We start from the raw sequence: 14,623 nt of genomic DNA, 5'->3' as shown, positions 1-14,623 counted from the left end.
ATATAGTACTTTTCTAGTCATATAGACCACTCAAAGCGTTTTACCCGAAAGTCACATTCACCCATTCACAGACATTCAAAAAGCCCTGCTATTAGACACGCTATTTTTTTCTTTCTATCCCATTCATACCTCTCATACACTGCCGGAAGAGTGCCAGAGGCAATTTAGGGTTAAGTGTCTTGCCCAAGGACCAGGAAGTGCACAGGTATGGGCTATTGTTGCCCTGACTGGCTGAGCTGCCCCTCTAAAGAGCCTAAATAAACCTTTTCTTTGTGTGGCTGTTGTGGCTGCATCAATACGATAAGCCCATCATTAGTAAAGTTAAATCGGCATATCATCCAATTTTGTGTTTATTTATTTTGCAACCATAACATCAGCGATGCCCTCTGCCCCCAGTGACTTTACTTTGTTTTTTTATTCTCACACACGGAGGACTGCATGTGAAAGAGAGGGAAGGCCCTTCCACCTTCACGTGAGTTTTTGAAGTTATGGAGATAATGGCAAATGCCCTGTGAATAGTAAAAGAATAAATAATCCACTTTGAAAAATGTGCAGCTTGTGCAGCCTGTGCCAGCCTGTGTTTAGACCTGAGAGTCTTAACACTCAAGAGGGGGAAGGCCTGGGGGTCTAAACACTCGGGCTAACTCAGTCATGAAGTCATAATTACTCATTATTCAACTTCAGCTGTCTGCAGGTCATCAACAGGGAAAGAAGATGATCCAGTGTTAACGCGTGTTTAGACCCCCCCCCCCCTTTATTATTTTTCAGTTGATATACACAAAATGAATATCTAAACATGAAAAAGAATTCAAAACACACAGACCCTTTTTACTCCACAGCACCTGAAAACCTCATTGCCAATGTGCGATCATGGATAGTTTTGGAGCCATATTGATGCACATTCAAATGAAATGCGTCTAACACCTGGAATTGTACAACTAGTGATGTGATCGAGCATTGTACAACATCAAATAGCAGATAGCAGGATCTGGAGTTTGAGTGAGGAACTATAGCAGAACTTTGAAACAGACAGTGTGTGATTTTCTCTAGAAGTACAAACTGTTTTCCACATGAGGACAGTGTTAGGTAAGGCTATGTATCACCCTACTCCTCAGTGCTGCCACACACACACATACACATTTTGCATCATTTCTTTTCATATCTTATTTCCTCTCCAGTTGGCACTGTATCCGTGTGTGAGGGCAATGCCTTTAGCCAGAGAAACAAACAGATGACGTGTGTGATGGCACTTTTCAGCTATACTTCCCTTCAACCGTTGCTATAGGGCTGGCTTTTCAACGTTTCCTAACATCTTAAAGGTTAAATGATCAGTAAGTTAAGAAAAAAAAGGTCAGACTTAAAGACATCCAGAGGGCACAGCAGTCAGAAAATACACAGCAGTGAATTTCATCAAGTTAATCTGGTTAATCTGCTGTTAAATTTAAGTTATTAATAGTTCACTTTGACTCAAGGCATTACCGTCACTGTCATTAGAAAAGTGCGTCTACAAGTCTAATGGCCATGTCATAGGTTTACAGTAACTCGGCGCTCCCGCGTCATGATTGCTCTGCTGAACACACCCATGTCAACAATGTGTGACAACTGGAACTGTACAAAGTCATAACCCTCGTCTGCCCATCACATTTACAGTGTCTGAAATGTACCGTTTCACATGCTTTTATCACTTAATCTACCTGCGAAAATGTAACATGGACAACTGATCAAAACAAAAGATTCAAATTTCCAAAATTTTATTTTTCATCTGTTAAATATACAGTTGTTCTCATACAATCATTGAGTTTGATTACAAATTTCAAGATGCATACATAGGAAAACACAACGGCACCGAGCAAGTGTGAAATATCGTCTTTGCTTTGTTTTTTCCTACTTCACATAGCGTGTAATAAAGCGGGGGGGGGACTGGGTGCCGCCCTCCCATGCCACGAGGGTCGAGAGAAAGCTTCTTGCCAGCAATTAAATACACGTCAAACAACAAATACATTCGTCGTTACGAGAAGAGTCTATTACAGCATTCACTCATTCGTGTTGAAATGTTTAGGAGAAAGAAATCTGTGTAGAAACCGTAAACAGATTACATTCAAGCAACGTGTTTATTCCTCCTTCTCCAAACTGAATTTTCAAGTAACATCAATATTCTCTTCTTGAGGCTTTTTAACGTTCATTCCCACAAACAGAGTTTGGCAGTGGTGAGAGTTGAAGACACTGGGTTTGTGGTTTTGAAAACTAACACTGGGCAGAGGCCGGTTCAGCCCGGTTGTGTTGAACTAGTCAACACTGTAGCAGTGTAAGTGCCCGTCTACAGATCAATTAGTAATCCTACAAGGCAAACGCAAATATTCATGGACTTTGTATCCCAGACCAGGAACAACATCATCCTAGAGAAAAAGAATATTCTAGAGAGAACCCTTTAGATTTTCAAACACTACTGGACCACAGATCTGTTAGTTATTGGTTTGTAAGTGCTTATTCTTTGGCCATTAGACGCACTAAGAGATCTTGCAAGAGTCTTCAGTCGGTACTTTGGATGGGTTTAAAAGAAAAGAAAAAAACAAAAACCTTTCTGCCTCCTAACAATAAACAGAGCCCACTTTTGTGGAAAAGCCGATTATCCCATCAGGTTTCCATGGTAACCACAAAGAGCCCCAAGGTCTGTAGGAGACACTGGTATACCTCTACAGCTGCCATGCTGTGCTCTCTTCACAAAATGAGGAATGGGTCCAAACCCAATTTCTCCGTAAAACATTTCTTCATCTTAATTCCTATCGTCACATCTTCCTCATGTTTTTTTTCTGTGACAGGACAAAATATGAGCAGTTTCCAGTGTGATATTCAAATTTTCTCCCTCATTTCATCCTTCCCCTCTTCAGGACAAAAAAAAAAAACAGCCGCTGCAGATTCTCTCCTCACCTCCCCTCCTCACGCTTTTAGAACTACCAAGAGGAGAAAAAGGGTCGCTTGCAGTGGAAGGTTTGCGTGAAGGCGTTGCCCAGTGTGACCACGCGTCCCTGGCTGCCTGAGCGGCTGCGCTCCACCACCACCCGCGGCATCTGCACCAGTTGGATGGGACTTTTCCCGTCTTTCAATGCCTGAGTCAGGTTCAACACCTGGGAATGAACGGGATTCATGTTTGAAACAAAGAAGCTGCGCAGAGTAAATAACAAGATAAAACGTGTTTGGTTTTTTTAGGGTTAGGGTGGAACTAGTAGCATGTAAGAGTAGTGGTGAGGATAAGCAGCAGACAAAATCATTCAAATGTAACGTATCTGTTGCGGAAACAGTTTTGGATTATTTGTTTACCTGTGTGTCATTTCCAAACAGAAACAAAATATTATCTAGGATTCATTATAACGACTTACAGACCTTAAAATACTTCAAAATGGAAATGAGAGCTGCAACTAAAGATTGATTGTTTTGTTGAATAATCAGATGCTATATGATTATTCATTTTCCATTAAAAAATGTCAAAATTGGCCACAGAAAACCACAGATATATAACTTACCATCATGATCTGGCCTTTTTTGTGTCAACAAAATATTTGCAAATTGATTCAGACTAATCATTTCAACTTTAATGATAGTAGAAAGCATAAAACCTAAACAGAACACAAAAACTCTAAACGTCTGTAAAAAGAGACGTGTGTTATGGAAGTAAGTAATCTTGGGTGAGCTCGTACACACTGTGGTCATTAAACATTCACATACACTATAGCACAGATCAGAGACGTAAAGAGAAAACTGAAGTGAGGAGCAGAATAGATAGTGTGACTGAAAGTGGACCATGAGAAAAGAGGGAGATGGAGGAAGGTTATAAAGGGAAAGAATGGCAAAAGATAAAATAAAAGGAAACAAAGGAGAGAGACAAACTGACAGGAAGAGCACAGTCTAAATTATTCAGTTAAAAAGAAACTCACCTGTCCCCTCATTACAGACATCTGTCTCTCAAACATGGTTTTGTCAAAGCCTTTATCCGTCTGAAAAAAAGAAAATTACTCATGTTTGCAGGCAACTACTTTAATTTGAATCTCTATAAACAGAGGAAAAAAGAGGCCTGTACCTTGAACATCTCATAGAGGTCCTCACAGAGGTCCTGGACAAAGTTCATGTCAGAAAGGCGGGACAGCACCAGGTCTCTGGTCTCCTGGGAGAAGGCCACCTTGGCCTGGGGGAGCCATGCCCAGTGGAACGGGTCTGATGGAAGGGGACAACATCAGAGCTTTCCATAACTGCCAACCGCCGGCCAAAAAGCAGACTTCTACTTTTCCACCATATTTCTTCATATAGTAACCGTAGCCTATATTTCCTGTTGTGTGATGTGTAATTTGTCGTAGTTACCCAGCGCAGTATATTCCCGGAATAACTTGGGATTGTTTTCACTCATGACTTTGTGCGTGTACGAACTAATTCAACAATGCACAGATAGATTTTCACCGAACTTTGTGGGGTTATTACTTGGAAGGGTATCTCGAGATGACTAACTTGTTGGAGCTGTTCGGTCGTGGGGGTGTTAGACACACAGTCCAAGGTACACTTGTGGTGTGAATGCGCAAAGCGAAAGTGGTATCTATTATGGAGAGTCCTGCAAATCCAGAATCCTGATGTTTCAACAAGTCACCGATGTGGGCGGGATTTCTCCCTGTGCTGCCGATGGTCAGTCTGACTGTGATGGGGTGTGTTTGTGTGTGAGTAAGAGCTTACCCTAACCTTAACCACCACAACTAAATGCCTAACCCCTCACCTTATTCTAACCCTAACCATTAAACAGAGTCTTAGTCTTAACCCTCAAAATGCAATTACAAAATATCACTTTTGATGCCGCCGCCATCATCATTGTAATTGTGATGAATAATTTCATTGTGTTGTTCTCTGGTAACTCGTGATGCCCAATGGCCATTTTTGTGAAGATTTGATAGAATAAACAATGAAACGAAAAATTCAATAATTAGATTAGTAAGGACTAAGTGTTTGCACAGACAGAGGATAAATGACAAGATGTAAGGGAGAGAAGAGATCAACGTACAGGCTCTCCATTCGTCCGGGTGTTTAAAGGGGAAGGCCAGGCCGTTGTCGATTGCTGCGATCTTGATGCAGGAATCTGGACAGTTCTCTGGCCACTCTGAATCCTACAGGACAAGAGGGGAGGGGGATGGAGGTCGGAGAAGACATTAATGATTAATGAACAGTGACTTGGCCAGTTTTATTGATCTTTGTCCAAAGGGCTGATTGATTCAACCGACAGATGACAACCTTTGCTCATTTATCGACACATGGCAAATAATGACTGAGCAGTAGTCAGATAGTGTTTTGGGTCTATTCAACAACGTCACCGGGGAACCCATTTGTTTATCCTGCAATTTTCAAGCTACTGTCTGCTCAAGTGTCAGTAAATACACAGGAGTTTGTGTGTGTGTGTGTGTGTGTGTTGTTTGTATGTGTGTGTTTGCTTGCATTTGCTTTTGTGTATGTGTGTCAGTGGGATAAAAACAGTAACTCAAAATCATTCACCTTTCAGACTTGAAATAACACAAGCGGTGTCCCATCATGAAAGTGTACCAACGTTCCAGCAGTTCAAGCGTGTGAGGATTTGGTCTCACCTTTTGTCCGCCTCCGTCTCCTCCCTCCCCTGGCTTCTCGTACTTGATCAACCAGTTGTCATTCCCTCGATCTGAGGAGGAAAGAGAGAGAGAGAGAGAGAGAGAGAGAGAGAGAACGATCTGCAGCCATTAGAATTATTGTCCATAATCACTAGCGCAAACACAATTTGCCAATAGGCTGACGAGGTCAACATGGGACCATTGTATAGGGACTTTGTCAGGAAGTTTGAGGAATGGGCGGTAACGCAATGCTGTGTGCACGTCAGCACACACACACCTCTCACCTGTGTTCCGGATGACGTAGTCCAACACCACCAGACGCTCAAACTGGGACTGCAGCTGCTTCCTGATGTTCTCGGCTAGCGGTTCTGCCTCAAAGCGTCGCAGCCAGTAGTCCGCTTCACGAAAACACTCCACAAACAGCTGAAACGAGCCAACCTGAAAACACACACACAATTTTGAAAACCAATTCTTGAATTCTAAAGTTCCTTTTTATTCCTATTCTGGCTAAAAAGCAATACTGCTGTGCACGCACGCACGCACGCACGCACGCACGCACACAGACAGACAGACAGACAGACAGACAGACAGACAGACAGTTTTTTTTAAAGATGAGGTAAAAGTACAGTACGTTACTGGAGATAAGAATATCCATTCACTGTATAAAAGACCTGGGAAATATACACAAATTAATTTCTGACCCATTTATCTGAATGAGCCCGTCTTTTTAGGGGACACAATGAGAAGACAGCGTGGCACGCTTTCTTTTGCTGTGAGGGCACCATCAGCAGCTATTCTGAGCCATCTGCTCGACTGAAATAACGACTCCTACACTTCATAATGTTGAGATGGCATAGGCTCAGAATGAGTTTCCAGCCTCTGCTGATACTAAACTAAAAGTTAAGTGGCATTAGACCCTGAAGGAAACCGTCTGTCACCTTGGGTGGCAATCCCACTCTGTGGAAGCGTCGTCCAACCTTGGGGACTTTCTCTAAGGCGTACTTCTTCCCCCTGGACTTCGCTCTGTCGATGGCACTGTAATGGAATGTCTCACTGGCCAGATACACCACCTGGTAAACAGGGAAGATGCTCAGTTAACATTGGTTGAGTTGTAACTGCTAGATCATTTTTTTCAACAGGACGCATCCATATTCCCTCAGGTGTTGACTGAATTTTACTAGATTTAAATAAACTCACATACGTGTTTCCTTTCAGGAAGAGAATTAGAGCAGGCACCAACACTTTTAATTGCAAAAACATGTAGTGTGTGTGCTCTGAGCCCCACCTTGGTTTTTGGCACCACTCCCAGGCCGAGCTTGGTATCGACCAGTGAGGCGGCAGCTTCCGAGAGGTAGCCCTGGTTAGGCAACAAGCAGCCTCGACCAAAACAACAGGGACAGCACAGCTAATGAGAGGTTTGGGGGGAGGAGAGAACAGCACCTTTAGAAAAACGTGGTCTACGCCTCCATTTAAATTGTTTACAGGATAAAATAAAACGTGACCTGGTGTACCTTGTGAAAGTATTTGGTCCATTTGGGGTTCAGGTGACCGTAAGGTTCCTCTGACTTTGGTTTGAAAACGCCAATGATTTTCTGTAACAGAAATAAAAGTTTATGAAAAAAATGTTTTGAAAAAGGAAATTTGTCAAACAGACTCTACAGAAATAACACTTTTACATTTTGTGGGAGCTGGAAGAACATGATGATTAAAGAGCCACGGACAAGAACGGTGAAACGATAAGCAACAACATTAAACTTGTCAATGTGATGCTAATCGTGCATTCCCGCTATCTGTTATTGACGTGAGCGTCACTGGTTGCATTATTCAGCGTGTCTCTGCTGTACATTCCTCTTCCTGTGTGCTTCTCAACTTCTCACTTCCTCTTCACTTTCATCTGTTTGATTCTGCTCAAGATGCAAAACCACTTTACTGTAAACTAAGAGTCATAAAGTTAGCACACTTAATCACCAGGTAGGTACTTGACTGACAAATTGGGTTTTGGGGTGCAGTAAACTTTTTGAGGAAAAAAAACATTTGAAACTAGTCTTAGTCTGTGCTCCTTCCATTGCTGTTCCTCGATTTCAAACTCACCCCTTTTGGGTCTTTGACAAAGTAGCTCCCGCTGGAACCCTGTGAAATTCTCTCTGGAAAGACGCCACTCTCAATAGCTTGTTCTGCCCTTTGGATGATGTCCGCAAACTCAGGATCGTCCGGGAAATGGTTGAAGTCCCCACTGTTGGTACCTACAGAGGGAATCAATTAAGATGATTGAAATTCATAATGATTTTGCGGACAATGCGACTGTGCTACTGTAAAACAGCAATGGCTTGCTACTGAACCACAATGCGGTTCAACATTTTAAAAAAGCTGGTAAAAGATTTGGTGTGCCTCGAAGCACAAGAAAGTTTAAACCAATCAGAGACAACCTCATCATAACTATCTCAGTCCCTGTCATCTGTGTCCACTGAGCTGACAGCCACTGAAGGAACCGAAAAGCCTTCATAGCTGATCTGGCCCATCTTTTCAAAACCTATTTAATAGTTTAAAAAAAATAATTTTAACAAGCCAAAAAACAAATGTGTAGTTAAAGTCCATTTAAATGCAGGTGCAAAATCAAAAATGAAAACAATTTAATCCATTATTTCTATGCTTGTAAGCGTATCTGCCGTTCCTCCTCCGATTACCCATTCTACTGTATCACATCATGGACACAGTTTGAAGGGCAACTGGAGACATCCACCCATCTATTCTCTAAACTGCTCATCCTGCTCATGGTCACGTGAGCCTGGAACTGTTGACAGCATGTTCTTGGTGAGAGCTGGGGTGACACCGGTGGATGGTCCGTCAAAGGACTAATACACAAACACATTAGCAGGCAACGTAGACACACCAATTCACCAAACCTGCGTGTCTCTGGTGTGCAGCATAACAAAAACATGCAACCTCCACACACAGAGGCCCCATATGGTCAGTGGAGCTCCACCAAAGAATCCTCTTGCTGTGAGGCAACAACACTGAAAGAGCGACACTGCCACTTGTCAGAAAAAAAGGCATTTTCTACTGCCCCTGCAGTTTAACAACAATTGTCTGGATGTGACTGCTCTCCGATCAATGTGGGGCACTAATTATTCCTATGATGAAGGCCTGGTCATATGACATGTGACACTTTCTACCTTTTCCTCCCTCAAACAGGCCGGAACAGTCGGTCAACAGAAAGGCCCCATATGCTCTGGATCAGTCACACTGAAGTCACAGTGGGATGCAGGGAGGGAGATGAAGGGACAGACACTGGGAGGAGGGGGGGAGGTTGAACAAAGGGAGACTGGGGGGGACAGTTAACCATGTGCCATTTGTCACAGAGAGATAAGGAGAAACAAAGATAGCTTTCAAGCTGATTCACTTGAAGCTGAAGGAGAGAGAGGCTAATTAAAAAAGGAGGAAGAAGAGAGTAGAAGGATTTTGAGATGTGTAGATATTTTCTTTAAGTACAAGATATTTTGTCAGGGTTTTGTTAGTTGTGTAGACAGAGCCGTTGAGAGAGCGAGAGTAGTGACAACGGAAGTCCAAAATGCTTGCACGTCACTTGACTCATGTAGACTTCAGATAGTTCCCAGGAGTTGTTGATACGCAATTAGAAACATTATCCCGAGCGATATATAGCAGACCAACATGCCAATGTAGTTACTCTATGTAGTTTGTCAACACGTCAATAAGTAAAATTGAATTCATAATTGAATGATTTAATGCGCATGTTGATTTGATTCAGATGTGCTGATATACAATCTGATTATTTAAACGTCTCACCCTTCATAAGTGCAACACAGACAGTCCATTGAGTCCATTCTGCTACTCTGATGTGCTGCTGCTCACTTTTCGGGAACTATTGAGAGGCTACATGATCCGCAATTCCTGGGGAAAAAAATGGTCCATTGGAGTGAACAGAGTTACTGTCGCTGCTCTCTCTCTCAGCGGCTCTGGTGTAAAACCATCCTAGACTGAACCACCTTGAGGTAAATGTCCAAATAAAAGAAGTGTTACAGAGGGGGGGAAAAAAATCACATTGGACCTTTTACTTCACTGGGGGTCTCTCTGATGTTGTTCCAGCTGCTGTTTTTTTGTTCCTGCACTGGGTTTGCATCTTCAAGGACAGTGTATTTTCCATCCATCCAAAGACCAAAAACATTAGCACCGACATCTCTCTTGCAAAGCCACAAGGTTTTTGCGTGAGGTGCACCCAATAGGCAGAACCGTGACAATTTTTCCAGATAAGCTGCACTTGTATTTTGTGCTGTCTTTGTTACTAGCTAAACAACTCATTGAGAGGAGGCCTGAAAGCATATGGCGCAATTATCGTGCCACATTAGTGAGCTCGCAGTCCGACTCTTCTGAGCACACAGTGGGACTCTAGAGCAGAAGATATTAATGTGACCAAAGAAAAAATTGTCCTGAACAAAAAAAAAGACAGCCAATCACAGGCTGGGGGGAGCTGCTTCAAGCCTGGATGTAAGCAGCCAATTAGAATTGCTCCCTAGCCCCAGTCTATGATTGGATGGTTTTTCGAGGGATTTTCAACCATGGACCATGGGCGCCGCAAATAAGAAACAAACGCAAAAATCTCTAATCACCTGGGGCTGTGGCGGAATTTTTGTGGTGTTATTTTCAATCATTCTGTATTATTTGTATCTTAAAATCCCTCTCTTTCTCGTATAAAAACCTCTTTCTCTCGCAAAATACGTCCATCGATGAAAATCCCTCGAAAACCACCCAATTATAGACTGGGGCTAGGGAGCTCCCCCCAGGCAGTGATTGGCTGTATTTTTGGTGCATTTTTAATGAGGCTGTTGCGAGCGCACACTAGATGTCGAGAGCGCAGAGACACTGTGCGCGAGCGTGCGGGTGCACACAGATCAGAGATTGAGCGAGCGTGTAGGCAGAGTTGAGCGCGCACACGACAACTTTTTCTTTGGTCAGATTAATATCTTCTGCTCGAGAGTCCCACTGTGAGCTCAGAAGAGTCTGACTGCGCGCTCACTAATGTGGCACAATAATTGTGCCATAAAAGTACAGCAACTGTCGCAGTGCTACGGTATGATCCACCCATGGGTTGGATCATACTGTAGCACTGCGGCGCTCTTTCAAAAGAAGACTCAAAGAGAAGGTAAACTGCCGCACACAGGTTAAATCTGTAGAGTCTCCCAAATCCATGATAGGCCTGTAATGATAACTACTTTTTGTTGCACGATATATTGTCCCCAGAGATATTACGATAAACAATATTATTGTCATATTTTGACAATTTTTTGATACTGGATCATGTGAGCTTGTAGTATAGGCCCTTTTGGTGCAAGTCCTACCCGATTTCTGTGCTGCTGAGAGATATGTTAACAAAAGTTTAGATTCCCGTTTAGGCCTCAGCCAAAACAAGCAATTTGAAGACATGATGCCTTTTCAAAAATACTAAAAAATCCATATTTTCTGACATTTTATAGACCAAACCAGTAATTGATTAATCATACGATGACGACAGAGGAGAGGATAGAAGCAGCAAGACTTGTTGGACTGTTGTTGACATTTATTCTTATGTCAACAAACATATAATAGACAGAATTACTATTATTGAGGTCAATAAAAAGGATTGAGTTCATATTCATGTATTGTACGATAAGTCGAGAACGTAATTATCATGACAGGCCGACTCCATTACTGTCATTTGTGTGAGTGTGTGCGAGAGTCATACCGTCTTTAACCTAAAGTTTTCCAGTCGTAATTGGTCACGTGTTACCCTGCAACAAGACACAAAGCCCTGAGGGGAACTTTATGGTGTCTCTTGAAGCTGGTTGTGATTCAAAAGCAGCTCCATCTCGACTTATATGTGGAAATAATACGGTGTCTACACAGAGATAAATTTTGAGAAAGGCCCCCAGGTCGTCTGCAATTTTCATTTTGATTTTCTCTGTGTGTGTGTGTGTGTGTGTGAAAAAGAGAGGCAGAGATGACATAATATTTTATCTCCATTGTTTAAGTATAGTCTATGATAATGTCATTGTGTAGTGTGACTGAAGGAGACAGACATGACTCTCGGTTCCTCCCTTTTCACTATTCTCACCCTGCAGAAAGGCCAGAGTCAGAGTCAGAGTCAGAGTCAAAGCACACGCGTACACGCACGCACGCACGCACGCACGCACGCACGCACGCACGCACGCACGCACGCACGCACGCACGCACGCACGCACGCACGCACGCACGCACGCACTCACTCACTCACTCACTCACTCACTCACTCACTCACTCACTCACTCACTCACTCACTCACTCACTCACTCACTCACTCACTCACTCTTCCGCTCTCCAAAAACTCTTCGCTCCACTGGACTACAGATTGTTTGCGTGTCTGTTTGCAAAGTGGCCTTATCCATATTTGATGTCTGCCGCTCTGGGCCCTTGGTTAGTTAATTGGGGAAAGTGCAGCTCCCTAAGACCTCTGGAGACCGGCTGACCTGCAGTGCACACGGAGTGTGAGAAGTCAAAACAATGCCCTCTGGAAAAAGGGTTACTGACAACTTTGAAGCAACAATTTAAATTCAAGCCATTACAAGCTCAGGTGCTTAATTCATAGTATTTCACATAATACATTTGTCCTATGTTTACATACTTATGTGACCAAAAAATGAAATACACTGCTCCCAGCTTCCAGCAAATATGGACTCTGTCGAAACAGAGAAGCTCAGAGGCTTGGATGCATGTTAAGTTCGGGTCACGTTCTGGGAGATATGCCTGGTAGAATTTCAATGCCACTATTTGCAATCGAGATTGGAATGACAGCTTGTGTCATACACTGCAACGCAGTACAATAGCGCTCGCAGTCCTACTTTGTAATACAAACTTTGCTGTAATTCTAGATGTGAGCGCTATTATTCCAAACGTGCCATGGGAAATGGGACACTGACACCTGTGATTTCAGCCTCGGCGTGTCTACACATGGCCTAGATATCTGGCCCTGGTAGAACAGTAGATCTCTACGGAAGAGGCGCAGATGGATAGAAGTGAAAAAGGAAGGGAACAAAACAGGTAGGTGGTATGAGGGGGAGTGGTGTTAAATTCAATTAGTGGTTAAGTGCTGCTTCCATGGTGACTAGATAACCTTTCCTCTGTTTTCCCTAAAAAACAACCCTTTCTTTTTTTGTCGCCCACAACATCTCCAGTGCTGTGAATGCATACGATAAGCAGCGCAAACAGTACACTGGAAAAAAATTACATTCGCCTCGTTCGTGCAATGTGTAGAAGACGGAAGGAGACAAATGCTGAGAAGTATTACGACTAAAACATAAGAAAATAAACAATCATCATGAGTATGAGCAATGCGCCTTTGAACAAGGACACTTTGGTTCCACTATCGACTGCACTCGTGGCTGGACTTGTAGTCCTGAGGTCACCAGGTCATATCAGCCACACAACAGGCAGCCATTAGATCAGCTGACTGGGAAAGACACACAGAGCACAGAGCTCATCTCAATGCAAACACGAGACACACACACACACACACACACCTTCGATGTGTCACGAATGACAAGGGTGGTTTTCCATTGCTTTCGTGTTTCATGCAAATGTTTAGCTCTAGTCATCTTATTATTTCGGGAAGCTCAGACTTCTCGGCTATTCCGGGGCAACAGGTTGCTACTTTTTATTGTCATTAGCCATAATTTGGTTCCTTAAAAACCAGGCAAAGGGCCCCGGTGTGTGCGTGCGTGTGTGTGTGTGTGTGTGTGTGTGTGTGTGTGTGTGGTCAGCACTGCCCAGAAGGCTCAACGCGTAACAGGTCAACATTTTAGGACACGTTGCCTTCACTGTCATCTCGACAGCTCCCAGTTGTGAGCCGGTGGTGTTCTGCGCCGGACTGTGTGACAATAGAACGGGTCATATCCCCGGGACATATCCTCACTGAGCGTGTGCGCTGTGAACCGAACTGCCTGTTTACACACCAGTACTTGCGACAATCAGATCTACCGAAGGGGCCTCGATCTAACAAAAAAAAACAATTACCTGGGGAGGCCAAGGTGTCTTTATCCGACGACGAGCTGTGCCGGCTCCGCCTGCCCCGCTTCTCCCGCACGCCGCGCGGAGACGACGAGCCTCCTGCTAAGCACGGCAGCAACAGCGCCTCTTCGCCGGAGCCGTCCGTCTCAAGCTCGGTCAGGACGCTCTCGCACGAGTCCGAAATACGAACGGCGACTCCGGGGTTCGCCGCGAGCCCCAGGCCGGTCCGGCTCCTGTCAAACAAACCGCTCGGAGAGTCCGTGGAGTGAAAGTTGGACTCCGGCGCAGACACCGCTGTGGCTCCTGCGTCCAGCTCGCTGGTCTCTGTCGGGTCGCATTCTGACATCATCGTCACTCAGGTTTTAATACATACAATTGGAGTAAATCCCACCCGGCTTTTCTTCAAGTTGTCAGAATTCCATTTTGAAAAGGTACACAAAGCCCCAGATAAATTATTTGAAAGCAGCTGCTTTCGCTTCTGTCCACATAATCCTTCTAGCCCGTCTGCTCCGCTTCCTCCTTAGCCCAGTACGCATGCGCTGAATAAAAGACCGATGTTGGCTGGTGCTGCCTTCATGTGCTCATTCGGAAGTCCGGACTCTCGAACTTTTACGACGTCAACAATTCCTCACTCAGTTTTCTAGTTTTCCAGTTTTGTAGGCAACGCCCAACACAAACAAGTCTCGGGTATTTATTTTACCATCCCATTAGCAACGTTAAAATGAGTCAATTGGGTATAGCTAAACGTGAGGTAATGCCAGTAGATACATACAAAAAGTATTCATGGAGGTTTAGTGTGTAGGCTAAAACATGGTTGCTATGGCTTTGTAAATCAGTCAGTTAAGGCGAAATCCTATCAAGAAACACTTGTTGGCCTGACCCAAAGCCAACCCAAACTTAAAGCTACATTATAGCAACAGCTCCATTGACTGAATAGCTAACGTCAATTAATAAGTTAGTTATAGGCTGCCTATTGA

At 43.7% G+C, this 14,623-nt stretch overlaps 1 protein-coding gene across 1 annotated transcript; it reads right to left on the bottom strand.

Annotated features, from left to right (window-relative positions):
• Nucleotides 1-1,734: 1,734 nt before the first annotated feature.
• On the bottom strand, nt 1,735-14,261 carry pi4k2b (phosphatidylinositol 4-kinase type 2 beta). The gene is made up of 11 exons (XM_035636689.2): nt 13,653-14,261; nt 7,704-7,855; nt 7,124-7,204; nt 6,898-7,017; nt 6,551-6,682; nt 5,897-6,050; nt 5,613-5,683; nt 5,039-5,141; nt 4,076-4,209; nt 3,933-3,992; nt 1,735-3,125 (listed from the first exon to the last, which is right to left on the bottom strand). The coding sequence occupies exons 1-11, from the start codon at nt 13,993-13,995 to the stop codon at nt 2,952-2,954; spliced, it is 1,524 nt and encodes a 507-aa protein (XP_035492582.1). The 5' UTR covers nt 13,996-14,261; the 3' UTR covers nt 1,735-2,951.
• Between the last annotated feature and the right edge of the window lie 362 nt (nt 14,262-14,623).

Source organism: Scophthalmus maximus, chromosome 8 (genome assembly GCF_022379125.1).
Source record: "Scophthalmus maximus strain ysfricsl-2021 chromosome 8, ASM2237912v1, whole genome shotgun sequence".
NCBI lineage: Eukaryota > Metazoa > Chordata > Actinopteri > Pleuronectiformes > Scophthalmidae > Scophthalmus > Scophthalmus maximus.
This window is presented reverse-complemented; position numbering and strand designations above follow the sequence as displayed.

What these genes read in the sequence shown, in the direction of transcription:
- pi4k2b (XM_035636689.2), bottom strand. Translation starts at nt 13,995, where the DNA reads ATGATGTCAGAATGCGACCCGACAGAGACCAGCGAGCTGGACGCAGGA. An exon ending in TTGTCAAAGACCCAAAAGGG is followed by an intron (nt 7,205 to 7,703) that starts GTGAGTTTGAAA and finishes TTTCTGTTACAG; the next exon opens with AAAATCATTGGCGTTTTCAA. An exon ending in GAGTGGTGCCAAAAACCAAG is followed by an intron (nt 6,683 to 6,897) that starts GTGGGGCTCAGA and finishes CCTGTTTACCAG; the next exon opens with GTGGTGTATCTGGCCAGTGA.